This window comes from Meleagris gallopavo, chromosome 4 (assembly GCF_905368555.1).
Source record: "Meleagris gallopavo chromosome 4, MGAL_WU_HG_1.1, whole genome shotgun sequence".
NCBI lineage: Eukaryota > Metazoa > Chordata > Aves > Galliformes > Phasianidae > Meleagris > Meleagris gallopavo.
This window is the reverse complement of record NC_139407.1, coordinates 37,783,827-37,803,428: the sequence shown is the minus strand read 5'-3', so window position 1 is coordinate 37,803,428 and position 19,602 is coordinate 37,783,827. Positions and strand designations below refer to the sequence as shown.

The 19,602-nt window shown below is 45.2% G+C and overlaps 1 protein-coding gene across 3 annotated transcripts in view; it reads right to left on the bottom strand.

Moving 5' to 3' along the window:
* The window catches only part of ELOVL6 (ELOVL fatty acid elongase 6), a 69,990-nt gene extending 52,766 nt beyond the window's left edge, over nucleotides 1-17,224 (bottom strand). The window contains exon 1 of one of the 3 annotated variants that reach the window (XM_085222900.1): nucleotides 16,904-17,224. In XM_085222900.1, the coding sequence (XP_085079026.1) occupies nucleotides 16,904-16,992 (89 nt within the window). In that variant the 5' untranslated portion in view covers nucleotides 16,993-17,224. Of the gene's footprint in view, nucleotides 1-13,270; nucleotides 13,465-16,903 lie in introns of those variants that run through there. The other 2 variants (XM_085222899.1, XM_085222901.1) reach the window with 2 other exon arrangements.
* Nucleotides 17,225-19,602: the final 2,378 nt, after the last annotated feature.

Sequence of the window (19,602 nt, the reverse complement as noted above, 5' to 3'; positions counted from 1 at the left end):
TCATCCTCCAGACTTCCCATTTATTTCCCAGCTACTTATATTGCCTAAACAACATTGGCTTGAACTATAATAAACAAATATGCAATAGTTCTAGCAACAACTAAAACGTACAGAACTAGCCGATCCATTCATTTTTATAACACAACTTCCTAACCTGTATCCTACAAAAAAAGGCAACTGGCTCTAAATACATCACAAACCTGTGTTTTTTCTCTCCCCATGCAGGCAGTTCTGCAGTGTAGGACTAGGGGAAAGGATGACCAGTGCCCATATGCAAGAGTTTACAGCAAGAGTTGTCCACCATTCTACTGAACAGTATTACTGTAATTCTGTATTGGGCACTCTAATCTGTGCCTGGTCACCTGTTATCACTGAAGGATAGCTTGTATAAACTCGGATGTATGATTTTATCACCTGCTAAAAGGTTTCCATTTAAAGCCAGAGCTATGTCTGCTTCTACAGCTGACTATCATGCAAAACCACATGCAAGACATCCAGATTTCCACACACCATGTGCTGACGTTTCTAAGCTCTCAGGGATCTGGCTGATTTTACTCTCTGTCTGTAGGAAAACCTTTGCCTTGAGAAAGACTGTTGCATCTATATTTGCTCTGCTTTGCTATGTACAGTTAAGGCAGATATTATGGTTGCATCTGTGGAGAGCAAAAGAAAGGAGAAGCACTAAATAAAGACAAAAAGCCTTGATGTAAAATGATGATTTCATAACTGAAGAGTAATTGCATCAGAGATTAGCTGTTAGTAGAGACAGCATGACTGTACACATGGAATAACCTAAAAGACAATTGTGAATTTGGAGAGCATTTTTCCACAAGGTGAGAACGTTTCACATATCATTAAAAGCTGAAATGGTCTTGTGCTTTTTGCTTCTGGAAGTCTGTACTTCATACTTCACTTCCTACCTACCTGGCTTAGAACCTGGTCCTTATTCATCAGTCCTTTCTCCACAAAGCACTAGACACACTACAGAAGTGTTTATCAGCTTTGTTTAAAAATGAAGCATCAAAAGACTTTTTAAGCTGAACAAATGAAAACCTGAAAAAGGCAAAAAGCAAGCAGTGAATGTCAGAGAGATGCAACAGTGACAACGGGAATGAAATACTTCAGGTTCAGCCAGATTAATTTCATCACGCACATCTTAGCTGCAGAATTTAAACAGTGAAAATACTGTAGCCTAATGTGAACTAATAAACTACCAGGAGGAGTTTGGAGGCATACTGAATTATTCTTGATTAGCAGAGAAATAAAATGGTGCTAACACCTGCAGAAAAATAGGTCTAGTACAACTTCTGTAAAAACTTCACAGATCTGACAGAAAGTATCCCAAGTGGCACTTCCACTTGGTGCAAAAGTATTTGTCATGTCCAGGGAAGAGTCAATGGAGAAAATCTGTCAGATGCAAGTAATTGCAAAATGACTCCAATACATCAGCACCTCTTTGTTTAAATATTTGCTCGATTTCAAAGACTGAAAGATATTTACTCATAAATCAGTTAAATATATAAATCCCAGGATTTGTACACATTACCTCAAGTTATTAGACAACAAAAGCTGATCCAAGAAAGGTTAGAAAGCATTTAATGTGGAACCAGAGACAGAAAAGCCTGACAAAACATACAGAAAAATCATAGGAGGATTACATCCATAAGAGAATCAAATCTAGGTATGCATTTGAATCCCTTTTGGAAAATTAGCACGCTGTTATATGCCTTATGGTACAGAAGAAAATTTGTCCTTTGGTTTGGAGAAGCTTTGCCTCAGCCAAGTGTGGCAGGGCTGGCTTTGCTAGCTCAAATACTATGTCAGAAACATGGCAGCCACAGGTGCAGACATAAAAGCTCCTTTTGTACATGTTTCCCATGTCAATCATAAAAGGTATTCCTTGTAAGAGATGAACTGTCAACTGGAAGATGCTCTCTGATAGCTTAGTTACAGTTATACTGCAGCAATTCTCAATAAGCCAGGAAATCATGAATAATTTTAACTTTAAAGCTGATACGCTGCCTCTATTTTTTAAATGAAGCAGGTATATATGTAATGCGCATTTACTTTAAAATCTGATTTATAAGATCAAAATGTCCGTATCCTGGAGTACCACTAAATCCAAGCTAGATTCATTTTTAATCACTGCAAATCAGAATGGAAACTGTCAGCTACTAGAGGGCAGATTAAATTTTAATATAGTTCAGAAACTCTGGAACTTACAATTGAATTGCTGGAGAAGCATTCTTATGCCAAAAGAAGTTCAAATGAAACAGAAAAAAAGCAGCAGCTGATACTTATTCTTGTGCTGTAACCAGCAGGATGTTTCTCCCTGGGAACCTGAAGTGGGCTGGAAACACCCAGAGCTGAGTTTCATCTCGGTGAACAGGGCTGTACGGTCTGTTGGACAGCTTCTTACACCTCCTTGGCTAGCACACTGTTTTATGCCTCATTTGAATCAGTCCAAATCTGTTCCCCTCCCTCTACACCTCTGCTGGGCAGATGCAGTCACTCTTTCCAAAGTCAGCTGCTGATGCTTCTACAACTATGTCAGTCTATCTTGTGAAGATGATTTTAAATTTTAGACCAAATACAGTGCTGAAGTCTACATTGGTTAGCAGAAAGGAATTCACCCAAGGATGTGGGAAAAACAAGTACTCTTTCAATGAGCTACCAAGTCTGAAGCTTTAAAAAGCATCAACATACCATGTAGGCCAGTAAATAGTAGTGGATTAAACATGAACGCTAAAGGTCTATTAAAGTCATTAAAATTAACTTGTTAGCCTTAATAACAACTAACTGCATTAAGATGTCTCAACACGCTTGTAAAATAAACAGCTGGAAAATCTGGCCTAAGAGAGAAGTAATATATGGATGTTTGCCCATCTCCGCCCACAGCCCCAAGCATCTTCAGGAGGTACCAATCGCTTCCTTGTATCTTAAATGAAAAGCTGGATGGCCTGACTTGGGCAAGGGAATGGATATGGAGTTCTGGGTCCCATTTTCACTCCTGAAATCTGCACTGAAGCAGCCATTCATCCCCCAAACTCACTGTGTGGCTGAACAAGGGAACATCAAAACACTGCTGCTGATTGGGGTGGAGGAGAGATCCTCTGTTGCAGTGCTGCTGCACCATGCTGAAAACAAAGCCCATAGTACCCACTCAGAGTACGCAAAACCACTGACTGATAAAGATGAGGTGCCTTTTCTAAAGCTCTCATATTACTGTCTGTTCCAGGGCTGGTTTCTGTTTGGTTGGGTAAAACGAATATAAATTTATAATTTACAAATAGGTGGTGCCAGATTTCTTTGCCAGTAAATATAACACAAAAACAGAGGAAGCTGAAGCAGAGAAGGACTAATTTAATGGAGGACATGCTTTGGTCATCATTCCTCACTGAATGGGCCCACAGTGCCAGGCACTGCTTTTGAGAATCATTAAGAGTAAGTGCAAAAAGTATACACACCTTCCTTATACTGTTTACAAACATATTTGGTACAGTGCATATTCAGAATCAATGATAAAAATGTAAATCCAAAACCGAGCAAAGTTGGTGCCAGGTCCTTAGTATTGTCACTGAAATGCCTGGAGGGCTTTCAGTTTGAGAAGCCGACAGTCATTGCTGCTACAAAAACATTTAACAGAAGAAAACACCAGAGAAGCTGTGCATTTCATGCCCTCCAGCACTTGCAGAAATCCCAAATCAAAAATGCCAAGACTTTCAAGTCTTGAATTTCTGTTCGCAAATGCCAGATGTCCCTGGTGTGACTAAACCTGCAATACCGACACCTGCAATAAGCAGTACCATAAATACAGGTTAGCATAATAAAAAAGAACTGGTGTGTAGAGGTCATAACTTCAACACAGACAGGATTTCAAAGGCATCTTCACTGCTGAATTACACTTGGTGATGTTGGGGAATGCTGGCTGCCCACTCCTGCTGTGACACAAACTGATGAGCAGGAAAAGGCAAATGGGAAGAGCGTGCTTCATTTACAGCAAAGCTGTTGTGAGGTTATCCTTCCTGTGTGGTACAAGCTCCTGGGAATGGATATGTAATGCTCTTTGATCCACGAGGGAAGAAGCTGTCTGCTAACTAGCTTCTCGGTAATTGACCCTTCAATGTCATTCCTTGCATGAGGATTGCTGGTAAAACATTGTACATTATCTGACAAAAAAAAAAAAGAAAAAAGAGAGAGAGAGAGAAAAGAACATCATGTGAGGGCAACTTCATGAGATCGGCTTCAAATCAGCCTTAGGCAAGCAGGCCCTAAAATCTACAGTTGGATAAGAAAAAAGAATGGTGACTTGGGTGACTTGATCAGAAGAGATTGAGAAAGAGATTGAGAAGACAAGACAGACACAACCAGCTGGGATACCCACAGACAAGATTTAGGAGCCTTGACTCTTCAGTGAAAAGAATTGAAGTTGTAATTGTATCAACCTAGATCCTCAAAGATTTTAGGGAGTGTTGCTTAAGACTAGTATTAATAGTATTTGGGCACATAAACAGGAAACGAGCTGTACTTCCAGGTGCACCTAAGCATTGTACATTAAGAGCAGTCATCTTTTCAAGTGGCAAGAGACCCATACACTCAGTGGCTCTGACTAGAAGATCAAAGTGGGAAAACAAGCAGGGCTGAAAGGGAGCAGATCACCCAGGGAGAGGAGCTGGGTGAACCTCATCTGGGAGCATCCTGACAATCTTTGATTCCCTATGCAGAGAGCAGAAGCAGACCAGTAGGGCTCCGGCAGCCCTAAAGCTCCTCCAACTCCTAAGCCATGCCCAGCTCCTGTGCTGCACAGCTTGGAAGCACTTTCACATGGGGACAGCATTGCAGCAAGTGACAGAGGCACAGCAGTCTCTCCCGTGGAGGCCCTTCATCCCCTTTAATTGATTGCTGTTGCTCACTTGTATGTGAGCAATATTAACATTTGACTTGTAATGTAGATATTTTTCACAACAATCACAGGCAAACACATGTACTCTGATCATAGAGCATCCAAGGCACAGCCCTGGGAGCAGAGATAAAAATCAATACAACAGGAAACACAAGGGAAAAAGGCAGCACCAGCATGAGTCAGCAAATGCGGGCAGCCTTGCTGGAAGCAATGCAGGCAAAATGAGATGGGAAGCCGTATCAACCCAGTGACAGTCCATCCCTGTACAAAGCACCCCACTTGCAAGGAGGGCAATGCATTTTCATGTAGCTTTGGGGAAGGTTTTGCTGCAGATTTCTTCCATTTCTCCACTTATGTAGGAAAAAGAAATCCATGTTTAGAGATGGAAGGGTGATGGTAGAGATCTAGTCACTTGTCACCACAAAGACAACCTGGTCTCAGAATTAGCCCATTGGCATTGTAGGCCAGAAAACGCTCCACTGGACCTGTTTACAAATTAGCCTGTGTCCTGGCTCATCCTCCCACAAGCTCTGCAAACCAAGTCACTGACCTTCTGCCTTTGGCCAGGGAATCACACATGGCTGCACCGCACTTTTTGGCTGCGGCTACAGAAAGTGGTGAGTAGGACAAGGCAGCAAAGGACAGGGCTGGGAAATCTTGCAAAACTCACTGGGTTTCAAACCACCAGCAAACTTATTGCCAGTTGCCCTTTTTCTGATACGGCACACAAAAGCCATCACTAGCCAGCGTCTCTGAGAAATAGGCCCTTGATCCACCACATAACCCCATTTGCCACATATGTACTTCCCTCATGTGTTGTCCCTCCTCTCCATGGCTCTCCAGGAGGAAGCCCATGGAATGGCAGCTGAGCTCAACTTCGCAGCGCTCATGTCACTATCTGAATAAAGCTATTTTATCACCACCACCACATGTAATCCCACAGACTGGAATGAATCCCAAACATCAGTTTTCACAGTGAGGGTCTTTGAAAGCCCACAGTTCTCCAAAATGGCGTGTTACCCCTCTTAGAGCTCCTATAAGGAGCCACTGATATCCCTGGGTTTGCTCAGTGCACAACAGAGGACACTGAGAGGAGACCTCATGGCAGCTGCAGCTCCTCACAGTGAGCTCTGCTCTCTGGGGACAGTGACGAGCTCGAGGGAATGGCACAGAGCTGTGTCAGGGAAGGGTCAGGTGGGAGTGAGGGGAAGGTTCTGCACCAGCAGGCATGGAACACCCTGCCCAGGCAGTGGGCATGGCCCAGAGCTGCGAGAGTTCAAGCAGCCTTTGGACAGTGCTATCAGACATAGGGTTTGGATTTTGAGGGGCCTGTGTGGAGCCAAGGGTTGGAGTTATTCACAACTTACAGCTTTTGCACACATTCAGGCAGCCAGAAGACCGCTCAAAGTCTGTGAGCCACAAGCCACATGTGTGCTTCCATGGGCACTAAGTACCAACAGACATGTCATCTCCATCTCCTATTGGCTTGCTTTTGGGAAAGTCACACAGCCTCCAGAAAAGCCAACCGGAGCAGTCAGACAGTTTACTGCCTTCATCAGGCCATTCTGAGGCTCCACACGAGGTCATGGCCCCAGGCAACGCCATGTCAGGTGGCCTTGGCCATCTGATTGCAGCTGTGGTTGCGTGCTCCAGATTCAGCAAACACAGGCAAGCCAACCCACTCTGACATCTCCCCCATGAACAAGGAGCAACAGGGAGGCTGCTGTGTTGCCCAACAAGCTGGCTGACACTCTAGGGGCAGGGCCAAGAAAAACACATGCCGGTATGAAGCTTATACCTGATGTGCTTCAGCTTACTGTATGTACCAACGGAGGCTGTCGAAATTGCTGGAAATCAAAATCTTACTTTCTTTTAAAGTCATATAGGAGCTGAGAAGAGACCTCACATGAAAGTAAATGAAGTAGTCAAGCTAGCCTGGTGAGATTTTCAGGCACAGTAGCTTTGAGTAGCTCTCAGAACAGCACCAGTAGCGGTGCAGAACCATTACTTGCAAGGCAGCTACTACCATTAGATATATTGCCTAGCTTTCTGTCATTAAAGCATATAACTCATCTAGCACATGACTGTAAATATTCTGTCTAGACCTTAGTGAAAGGCAAAAGGATACTAGAAAACAGTATCTCTGCACAGTAATACAATGAACACAAGTGTCTCTTTTTTAGCAACACATGAGCTATTTGAAATTCCACCACAACTCGTTCTTGAAAATTCAAGCAAGGAAAATTGACTAAAGATGTCTGAAGCCTAATTCATGTCCCCTTTAAGCAGATGCAATATGATCTAATTTGATGGAACTGGACCTACTCTTTGCCAGCAATAAATTTGGATTGTAACTAATAAGGTCATCAGGAGACAACCTGTCAAGACAAAAGCCTGCAGAAAATCGTAAAAGGAAAGCATAGCAAAATACTTGTGGTCTGTCAAGAGGTTCCCTCAATCACATATACTATTTAAATTCATGTAGTTCGAAACTGCTCACCTTACTCATAAAAGTTCAGAGATCCAAGGACCACCCTCATGATCTTAGATACCTTGCAGGTCTACCCTGGAGCCACTGGCCTTCCACCAGGGAATATGCTTCATGACGTCAAACCTGCTGAATTCACGGGGACTGCTAAGGCAAGAAGAGAATTTGGAAAACCTGACGCTGAAATCTGTGCTCCCAGCTTTAATGTTGATATGCAATAGATGTTTTCTTAATCTAGTCCATTTTTCTTTTCAATCAGGGCATACTACTAGAAAAAAACAGAGGGAAGAACACTGCTCGCTCACCAGTGTTAGATCTTATACTTATTATTTCTGCCTGGATTGCCTACTTTATCAGCCTGATGTGCATCTTTCCTACATGTAGACACAATCTCCATTCTCTTCATATTCTTCTTGCATCTTTTCCAACTATTCCACTTACAGTAATGACCATTTCAAAATATGCGCGTTATCACAATCATTTTAAATACCAGCAGCTACATTACATTTACCTAACACATACAATTTTAGAAACTTTCTCTCTCGTGTTGAAGTCAGCAGAAAATTTACTACAGATTTTACCCAGGATTTTCCCAGCTAGTTGCAGCAATGTGCTTTTTAGCACATGAGATATGACACAGGCTGAGCAAAGCTACAAACCAGCAGCCTTCTTTTGTTATTGCTCTATTCCAAAAATCAAAGACCATGCAACTACAGCTGAAGGCAACATACATGGGCAGTGCCTTGAACAAGGGCATCTCGTGTGGTATTGGACCCACAGAAATTTAGTAGTATGAAGGCAGTATGATTGGCATGAATTGTCAATCCAAGTAAGATTTAAAAACAATAGATTTAACTCTGAAGTATTTACAGAGTTCTGAAACAACAAATAATTATGTAAAAAAAAACAAACTTGTGCTCTGTGCACACAGAGCCATTGCAAAACAGAAGGTCACTACAGGACTGTTCTGGTGTGAGTGGTACCAAAAATAGTACTGTCTTCATCAGGCATAAGATCAAAAAACAGTATTTAAGCATACAGGAGTGACCAAGTGAGGTGAAAAGTTGAACAAGGTCAGTATCTTGTTTCAGATAGCAGCCAGCAGCGGTCTCTTACACAAAAATGTAAGGGGGCAGTGCCCTCACAAAATAATAAAACATTCTGCATCTCAAAACACTTTTGTTTCTTGAATAACTTGTTCATCATGGGTCCATAATCAATGTTGTGTACCCAGTCAGTGTTCACTTAATGCAAATCTTTGCTTTATGCAAACTTAATGCAAATTTCAGCTTCTACCTAGGAAACACAAAAATGAACAGCTGTTAACCAAGGATGATGAAGAAACCACAAGCAAGCAATGAATCTAAACCTAAGCTGTTCAAAAAGTTCTTAGTTATGAACAAACATTTCCCTTAATTGTGATCTGCAAAGACATGAAAAAGGAGTTGGAAAACCAGCCCCTCCAGGGAGCGCAAGAAAGAAAGAAAACTCAAGGCTTTCAGCTGCCTGCATATGTCATATGTCTGAAACCACAAAACTCCCATTAATATTTACAGAAGTCCTGCATTTGGCAGATACACAGGAGAACTGGGAAAATTCTCTATTAAAGCTAAAATAAGAGGAAAGCCAGACTTTGTAAAGATTTCTAAACAAAACCACTATCTGAATGGAACAGTGCAACAACTTTGGCATCTTGCTTTTGTTTATACTTAGGGGAATTTACTACCATCTTAAGTACCTCTTAACAGCCCTAAATGTAAAAGAAAAAAGAAAACCAGACAACCTTATTAGTCAGAGGATTCAACTCCTCACTAATACTATGTTGGTATTCTTACTGAGATGAACTTGGCCCACTGTTTCTTCCTCTTAAAATGTTAATTGGCAATACCCGGGATTGCTCTTTCTAGGTGTGTTTATATGACTGATGGCTCAAGACATACAGGGTAAATATTCATCCTTAATAATACTCTGGACTGACCATAAATTTCATGTCCAGAGGTAAGTGTATTCATCAGATTCCAGAATCAGTGCATTCAAATTGAGGCGCCATGATTGTGGATGATGATCAACTTATTTTTCACTCGATTTCCAAGCTTCATATGCTGTAACTAATGACCAGTAAGCTTTAAAATTTCTACTTAAAAGTTATCATCAGAAGATGTCTGAAGCTTTATTGGACTATGTGAAGGACAGTTCCTTCCATAAATTTGCAATTACAAATGATCCAGACTTTTGTAGTTTAATCCCATCATAACAACAATAAACTGCCTTCTCTCCAATGTTCTAATACAGCTTCTTAGTCTCCGGTTACCACAATCAAGGAGACAGACTTTGCCCCATATCCTTGCCAAGAATGAAGTCTTCTTCAGTGCCACACAAATATAAAGTTGCATGGTATTAGCATAAAAGCTATGTTTTCTGAATTCTTCTAACACAACTAGTCATACAGGTCTTACCATCTCAGAATAACCTTTGTGACACAGTTAAAACACACAAACAAACAAACAGTAATACCTTAGAAAGAAATTGCCTCATATTTTCCAGCTAAGAAATTAAGACACAAGGAACAATTTTCAGAGATGACATAAGCCCCCAACTTTCATTGAAACCATGGGGCTCCAGCACATTCTGAAGTACTATTCCTGGATGATGGATGTGGGTTTGTATTATGGGCTATGTGGGTTTGGGCTATGGCTATGCTCAATTTGAGGCCAGGTTCCCCCACACTCAGGGATGGATGTACTGATCATTGCTCCCCTGTATGCTGCACATTGCACAAACTATTGCACGCCCTCTGCAAAGCCCCAGGATCTCTGGCACAAGGTAAAACTCCTTCACCACTCCAAATAACCACTCTCCCTACACAGGGTCAAAGATTTCTTGGCAGATACAAGATCTGCCCATCATTTCATCACTTTATGGCATGTATCCTCTGCAACATTCTGGCCACTTATGCTGGCAGATCAGGTCATGTTACTTTTGGAGCATTTCCACCTGCTCCTGAGTCCATAATTAACACAAGTAAGCCTCGTGGCAATCAAAGGTAAGATTGTTGCCCCCACAAGAATCAATAAGGCTTGCAGCTAAAGATGCGTAATGGAGCACAGTACAAAGGGCACAAGGAAAGTTGCCATCATGTGCAATTGCTACTTTGGATGGGAAAGCAGTACGCATTGCCACTTTGGCTTTGTCCCTTAGGACCAGAGTAATAAGTTGCACCAGCGGAGGTTCAGATTGGATAGTAGGACATTTTTTTTCTCAGAAAGAGTGGTCAGGCACTGGCACAGGCTGCCCAAGGAGGTGGTGAAGTCACCATACCTGGAGGCATTCATGAAACGTAGATGTGGCACTGAGGGATGTGGTTAGTGGGCACGGTAGGGATGGGTTGGGGTTGGACTAGATGATCTTAGAGGTCTTTTCCAATCTTAATGAAGTGATAGAGCTTCTTCCTTGAATTAGACCAGGTACAAGCACAACCATGTTCCTACCCACAGCACTGCCTGCCAGGATGCCACTAACCTGAGCATCCCTGCAGAGCACCCCACTGGACTGCACTTGCATCCCACAGAAAGCCCAGGGAATTCTACACTGTGACACACATTTATGGAAGCGAGAACAGCAGGGCTCACAGTGTCAGAAGTGCTGGGGGCTTCACTTAGGGATGGAGCATCACTTAGCAAGGCACTCTGTCAGCACAAAGTAAAGGCAAATTTTTTCTGCATCAGGCTAGGACAAGATTCAAGTAGGCTGACAAAACAGTTTACAAAAAATAAAAAATAAAAAAAAATTGTATAGCACTATTGTATAGCAGTACACAGGTAAAGTGGTTGTACTAACAGCTCACGTCAATACAGTCTGAGTCAATAAAAAGTTTATTTTACATTTCAGTTAATGCCAACTTACATTTAAAAATAATATTTTAACCTCTGACCATTTCCATTAGAAAAAAAAGCATTTAACTCTCTCTTGATTAAGCTTTCAAAAGAACATTTTCTGTCATCTTCTTCATGCACTCCCAGTGGACCCCATACTACAAAATCACTCTCAAAACTACAGAAAACTCCGTAGGCACTCAAAGTTTACCCCTGAAGCAAAAAGGGAAATCCCAACTCTATTTTCCTGCACTTCAACAAACTCTGAAGCAAAGCCGAGTCTCTGTGCTCACCCATCAGTCTGTCCCCATTGCCCGCATCCCCAAGGCACTTGGGGATCTCTACATTTATCGCTAAGAGTCCTCACATGAAAGTCAGCTGAGAAGGGCTTGGGCTAGGCTCTTAAGCAAGGTGCAGAGACTGCATAAAGAGTTAAAAGAATAAATAAGTACAAACATCCCTTTATCCCCAGTGCTACTACAGATAGCACAAACAAAAAGCAAAAATTTGAGGGTTCAATAACTGGCCAGACCTTTCTCCGCTGAGAACAACATTAACAGCACCAGGCTTTACTCCTTAGGGAGCAATAGATGCTCTGGTCACAGAAGCTGACTGCACTTTTAGTGGTCTGGGAGAACAGTTACATTGAGTAGCAAATGGAGTTATCAGAAGTCCTAATGATGCTAGTTGCATTCTGCTCTCATGACATGATCCTAGATGAAGATGTTAGCTATTTTTTTCAAAAGTGCCAAAGTAATTTAGCATTCTGTAGCTCTTCCTAAGTGAAAACTTTCCTTAGTATTCAAATTTGCATTTGAAAATAATGGTAGTCTCCTAAATGAGTTCATGTTGGCCATTCTTACTAGGTGACTAGTCCCACAAGCACACAATGTTTCACGTATGAAGCAGAAGAGATGTCTTCACTCTCAGAAGCTTAAAAATTCATGAAGCTGCACAACGAGAGATGTGCTCAAACTCTGGGAATAAGGTGAAGGAAAGGCCAGTGACTGTGTTTCAGAGGCAGGCTGAATCTAGAAGTCACCAACACATTTATCTTCAGGATGATATTTCTGTGCCACCATCTTTTCTGTTCTGTTGTTTTCCTCAAGCACACACAGAGACAGAAAATAACTGATCACTCAAACTCTGAAATGACAAGTGCTGCTGCTCCCCGCTGGCTCCATCCTTGCACTTTCACAGAGACAGAGTTCTGTGATGCTGCAGTACATCAGTCTTTTGCTGAGGAAAGGATGGAGGAAATGCAAAGGAGTTGTTATTTGCTAATTTCCATGGCACGAACATCACTCCATACCTTCAGTCTTTCAGCTTTCTGGCCAGCTTGCACCAGAGAACAGCAGAATGGCCGTCTGGGCACTGGAGCAAATGTAAAGGTAATCTACATTCTCTGAACTTGGTCAAATAAAACGGCCTCCATGGTGAAAAGCAACTCAAGTGCTGCATTTTGCATCCTTGCCATGGCACTCAGGAGAAGGACAGGGTGACCACAGCATCCCTCTTCATGTTCCCCTGGCATTTTGCAAGCACTCAGTTTAAAAAATATTATAAAGAAGTAGCTTACATCAATCTTGGGCTGCCATTCACATATGCCTGGAGTGATAGGCACAGCCTCCCAATCTTGATTTTTGCATGAGGTAAGAGTACTTAAGTGGATTAGAGAAGCTTGTTCTGCATTTAGGAAACAAACCTGTCCAGAACGATGGTGCCTGCATGAATTATTAAAAGGGAAGCACATCTTGAAACCCAAATTGGCACACTTCTGCCTTTCCACATCTATTTTCAATTTGAATTGGAAAGAGAATTATAGCTCTCAGTCCCCTGCCACATAAGAATTTCAGATAACAAAAGGTTAAAACCAACTTTTTGAATACAAAAGCATTTACGCTAATCTAGAGCTCAGAGTTAATTTCACAGTCATGCCTGAGTTGCCAGACTTTCCACAGGGCTTCACTCTGTCCTACAGCTTTATTAACAAAAATGGCCACTTACTACAGCACAGCCCCACAGCATCCTCGAGGAGCAACTAGCTCTGCTTTCATCCTCCTGCTGCCACCTGAGAGCTCGCTGCTGGCTGACAAGGGTTAAAGGAAACAGAGAGACATGGAGAGGGATGGGGGGAGCAGAACCCTGCAGTGCAGAACTGCCAGGGCATCAATGGCTCAGGATGGGATCCCAGGGCTCTGCCGCCGGTGGCGGAGCAGCACAGGAAAAGTTTCTGTGATTTTCGGCAAGCCCTCGCGTGACGTCACCCCAGGCAGATAATCTCGGCGCAGTCAGCACAGGCCTCCTGCCTCCCCATTGGCGAGCCCCTCGTCAGCAGACATCTGAAGATAATTATTATTGGCCAGACAATTATAACAGGAACAACTGTCACTCGGTGCCGATGCCCCAACCTGGCGCTCTGCGGCACGGCAGCACCCGGCTGCCAGCGCTCCCGCCACCCATCTCTGCTACTTCAGCTCTGGCCACTTTCTGCCGCTGCAGTGCCTGCAGCCGGGATGGCAGCGTTACTGGCCCCTTTGCTGCATGCCTGCCTGAGCCCGCAGTCCCCTGCAAAATCCACAATTTATTGATTCAAAGAAATTAAGGGCTACAGCAGCGCCCGCTCTCATGGAGCAGCTTGATTAAAAATAATAATATTCTACATATTATTTGCTTCATCTCTTTTCAAAGAAGTTTGGGAGGAGGTAGTAGGACGGCTTGATCCAAGAATTCATTTTAAGCAATAGTTTTTAACAAACTTCTGGCTTAATTCCTATCTCGCTGAAATCACAACTCCCACAGCACAAGCACGATAAAATCAATGGGGTGCTACATCTTACATGAAAATCCAGCTATCTGATGGCAGATGGTGGTAAACAACAGCCTTCACACAACACAAATGCAAGTTGCTCCACAGGACCCAATGGATCTAGCAGCTCATTAGCCTCTCCCAAACCTGCTGTTACTGGTGTGGGGTAGGGGACCAGCTCTGCCCCTGAGACTGGTGGACTTGCACCAACCCTGCCACCATGCAGTAGGGTGGTGGGATGGCACACCAGGAAGGCATGAAGTCCATGAGCATGGAGGTGCTGGGAATGGACCATTCATTTTTCCTCTGCATTCCAACAGCAGCCTCTGCACAGCATAGCTAATATAGGCCCATGCTCCAGAAAGTCTTCTCACTGTGGGAGAAGGGTCTTCATAAACTGAAAGAGGAATACCTAGGATGAGGTAAGGAAGCCCTGACTCACTGCTGTCAAAGCTCTCAGCTGTCAGGAAGGCTCCATCCACATTAGCCTCACAGTGAACACCTTCAGAGGCAGACAAGGGAGTGCGAACAACCCCAGCACATACGTGCGTTGAAGGCAATCATGGGTGTTTGCAACGAGTGAGGTGCCAAGTTCCCCGTGACATTCATTTGCCCTGAAGAGCAGCTTGGAGTGGGAAAATGGAGGCAAAAGAGTCTCAGCCCTGGCAAAAGAGAAGCGGCCATGTTGTCCCTTGCACCATCATACATACAGACCAACCACACTGGTACCCAGGGGGGCATGCCACTACCCCAGGACTTTGTGTTCAAGCTTTTCCAGCTTGGCTGGAAAAGTTATAATTAAAAGGGCTTGTTACTATTTAAACAGCCCAGAACCCAGAGGGTATGTAAAGGGATTAATATGCTGCCTAAATCTGGTCTGTCTTCATATGCAATCAAGTTGGACTCCATGGATGTTCCAAACCCAGAAGCTGCTCAACACTTAGAGCTACTTCCTTGCCTCTTACACACTACAGATATTATTTATTATTATTTTTTGGCCTTGTAAGACATCGAGAACTATTTCTGAGATGGAAGTAAAATAACAAATGTCACACCTTTGGGACTTGTTTACCTACATTTAATGACTAGTAAGAGCATAAATTCTTGCCACAGACTTCTGGGAAGTCAGACCCCTTAGTTCATCCTCCTGTTAAGGAGGAAACAACAGTGTTTATCCCTACTTAATAACTTCATATCATAGTCATGACGTGTGCATCCAAGTTCTGCCTACTAAGCTGGGAAGGCAAACACTGCCATCAGTGTCAATGTAGACAAACATACAGAGTAAACCAGTGGGAAATGGGGAAACCTCCTTGTACAGCCCTTAGCTGCTGTGTTTTATTTGTTAGTCTTCCGCCAACATCTCACATGCTGGAATAGGACCAGTTTTATTAAGTGAGCAAACTTCCATCAGATGAAGATGCATAAGCTAACTTGAAATCTGGGAGAAGCTTCACCAGTATTTTCAAGAGAAGCTTGCTAGGAGAGAGATTGCAGCAGGCACGGCTCTATCTCGTCCCCTGAAATGTCCCTGGGCCAGACTCTTCTCCTCTTCTCCTTTACTTCTATATGAATCAAACTTACGAATGCATCAGCTCTTTTACAGAAGGTGAAACTACACTGAGACTCCATGCACATGGAGCATCCCATCTCTCAGGCTGCACAGCAGAGCACAGAGTCGATGGCCTCCTGTGTTGGGCCCAGGCAGCAGGGCCTCATGCTGATGAGTCCCAGCTAGCTAACTGCAGCAAGCACACAGCCAGGGAGACTTCAGTAACACTGCTTAGCATTTACACAGTGCTTCATGTCTCCCAGGCCCTCAGCAAACAGCATCTCAGCCATCAAAGCTCTCTACCCCACAAGGTAATTGAGCATTATTACCCGGGGTCTCTGCTGGCTGGGGAAACTGAGGCCCAGGAGAGGTTATGTAATTGTCTCAAGGTCACATAATGAAGAGCAGGAGAACCATAAGGACGATGCAGGAGTCCTGGTTCCCAGTCATGTTCTTTAATCTGAACTGCATCTCCTGTGGCTCATCCAGCTAATGCATATCTCAAACATCACCCCCTCCAACCTCTTCTACCAGTCTGTCCTATTCTGATGGCAGTTTTTTTCCAGAATGTGGACAAAATGCGAAGCATCCAACTCTCAGGCCGAGAGCACCTATATGCTCTCGTTTCTCCAGAGACATGAGCAGCATGGGGTACCAACGCAAGTTACCCACACTAGCCATTATACAGAGTGTCCATGCGAGTAGTGAGCAATACAGGGTACCCACACAGCTCATCAGCAGGACGACAGGGATATGCAAACCACAAGCTGGTCATTTTGCTTATCCTGCCCTTAAAAAAGACCAGACGACACACGGGAGGATGCTGCAAGCCCCTGCCCAAGCTCCACCAGGTAGCTGGCACCTTCCTGCCTCCACGGGCAGGGGCAGCGCTGTCCTCTGTTGCCCCACAGCTTCCCGGGCTGAGGGGACCGAGGGGCCGCGCAGGACAAGCCCGGGTCCCGGCTAAGGGAGGGCGGCGGCGCGGCGCGGGCGAGGCGCGCCCGGCGAGGCCCAGGCGGGCGGCGCGGCACGGGACGCGGAGGGCGGCGTGGGCGAGCGGCCGCGACGGGGAGGGGGATCCCAGCCCCCTGCCCCCGAGCTCCTCGCGTAGCTCGCAAAGTTGATAGCGTAGCGGCTGGAAATGAAGTTTGATGAGGGATCCGGGGCGGGGGGAGCGGGGCCGGGGAGCGGCGGGGCCGAGCAGGTAGCGGCGGAGCCCCGTGCCCGCGCATGAAGCCGCGGGGCCGCGCAGCCGGCTGGGCTCAGCGCCGGCACTCACCAGTTCTCCTGCATCCACTGGATGGCCTCATGCTCGTTGAACTGCTTCTCGAATTCGTATTCCTGCAAAGTCAACACGGACATGTTCATTGGCCCGGTGGCTGCGGAGCCGCTCCCCGCGCCTAAATGCCTCCTGCCGCCTCGGGAGCCGGAGATCTCCCGCCTCCGGCCTGGCCGCCCCGCCTCAGCGGTACCCCAGGTTTAGCATAGCTCCGCTCCCCTCCGCGCCTCTCCTCCCGGGCCCGCCGGTCTCCTCCTCTTCTGCAGCCGCCGCGCCGCGCAGCGCCCGGGGGCGGCGCGGTCTTAGTGCCCGCCCGCCGCCGCCGCCGCCGCCCGGGACACCCGCCCCCCACCGCCCCCCGGCCAGCCGGGGAAAGGGGAGCCCCCGGCCATGCTGGCAGCCCCCAGGTAAAGAAGCACGGGGTGAGGCTTAGGCAGCAGTGCGCTCCCCAAAACGCCTCACAGCCCCCCGGCCTTTCTGCATCTCCGTTCAGCGTACACCTGCTGAGGCTGCGGGCCCCGCAGCAGCGCGGTCCCCGTGTTTCACAGCTCGGCCCGGCCTGCGTGCTGCGAGAGCGCTGGCCTGCAGAAGGGTAGCCCCGCTTAGGGGCCGCTGGAACGTAGATCTTCACTCACACGTAGGGCAGAGACCTGACCCAGGGCCGTCACCTTCTTGGGGTGTACCAACGTATCCTTCATTTCATCTTTCCTGGCACATCTGCCCCGTGCTGTTGTCACCAGCTGAGTTCCTCTGGCTCCAGCACGGCCAGCACCCTGGCCACACTTCTCCCAACAACTCGGGCTGAAGGTAGGGCACAGCCCCTGCTAGCTGTGCAGTCTGAAGGCAGCGGGGTTCCCACTTTCATGGATGCCAGACATAAGCAGAGCAAAGCCAGCACAGGTCAGCATGCCCTTGGCTCTTGTGGATTTCAGTTCTTCTTGGCATGGAAATGTTTAACATTGTCCAAGCACAGAAAAAAAAAAGAAAAAAAAACACGACATAGAGCCCCCAGGATGTGGGATACCAACATAAACCTAACCTGATTGGTGTTTCTATCTGCATCTTGACCACTATGCTCTTCAGCATCATGTGTTTCAGCTGCTCACACTGAAATTGCAAGGCAGTGCTGAATTATTGTTTACTCTCATTGTACCAGAGGTCCTCAGAAGATCCAGGTCCAGCAGTCTTTCCTCGGAGAGATTGCTGTCTGCATAGACATGATGCAGTAGCTTAGGAACACTCCTCTCCCTGCTTTCCACACCGAGAAGGGCAGCTCAGAGCTTTCCAGAACTGCTTCCTGCAGCCATCAGACTGTAGATCAGGCAGGGTTTTGGTGTAGCGGCCTTCCTGCGCTTTCCTGCTCCAGATGACTGCCCCTGAAGCTACTCAGGGTTCAGCTGAGCAATGGGAAGGCTCCCCACCGTCATTCCAGGAGCAATGCAGCTCCACAGCAGCTCTCTGCCTGCATGACCTGCTCCTGTGCCAGCCTGGTTCCTGTAGGTTAGCCCCAGCTATGCTACTCCAGCTGAAAAGTCACCTGGCAGTGCTCTCGTGGCAGCGTGTGCCTGGGCTTGCTCCAATGGTAGGCTCTACTTACATGTCTGAATAGTATATTTAGTACAGCAATGTGGAGAAATCCATTCACAATTCAACAAACACTATTGTACGTTAACTTGCTTTTGCCGAGTGTGACTCTTGAACAAGTAAATCTGGACACAAGCTTTGAGAGTTCTGTACCTATATTTAGGTGAAGCAGTTCACAGCCAGTCCTTCTTCCTCTGCTGTCCTGGTCCCACGTAGGCTACCTGAGTATTCTTCCCACCACATGGCTTACTGGATGGTAACACCTCCACTTACAGAACTTAGGAAAACCTGCATAGACACTGTGTATAACACCTCCACAGCCTTGCTTCTAGGTGCTTATATAAGTTGCATTTGAGAGCAGTAAAATACATAGCCTCTTTTAGGGGAAAACAACTGTTATATAACCATTTTAAAAGTAATTTGTTTAACTCTTACATGAAAGCAGTGAAAGTTGTAAATATCCTTTCATGAGGAACGGTGGGGTGAGAATGATGAGGTTTCAAAATAACGTCTCCGAAAGACAGGGAACACAACCTTAGCAAATCTGCCTGCATTCACATGCAAACCTTTACATTTTTCCTATGGGCTCCTTGTCTCATTCAATAAGTGGCTAGTTATCAAGCATTAATATTTATTCCCCTCATTCAGGATGCTTCTTAAAGCTGTACAGAATGTGTAGCAGCTAAACACTGCATTTTATACCAGATAGACAGCAATGCCATTTACATTTTACCCAGGACCATTTGGTTGAATACTGTGAGCAGGTTCATTCAGGGTTTACAAAGAACTGTCTAATCAGGTTGGGCACCTAACCATCATCATTCCCACTACTAAGCAAATACTTTTTCCTCCCTTGTCACAGTGTTAAATTACTACAAAAACTATTAGGCTTCATTGCCGTGAGGAGTGATTTTGAATAGTTTGGCGTCCGATGTATAGCTGGATGTTGACTAAACTCTTAGCAGCTGCTGGGAAATGAGACACTATATTGCTGACAAGTCAGCATAAGGTAGGGTAAGTGGCAACGAGAGACAACATTGTGATTTAAACATAGCATCAATTACAAAAAGAAATAAAAACTTGAAGGAGGACTGTATACTGAAAGCTTTTTTTTC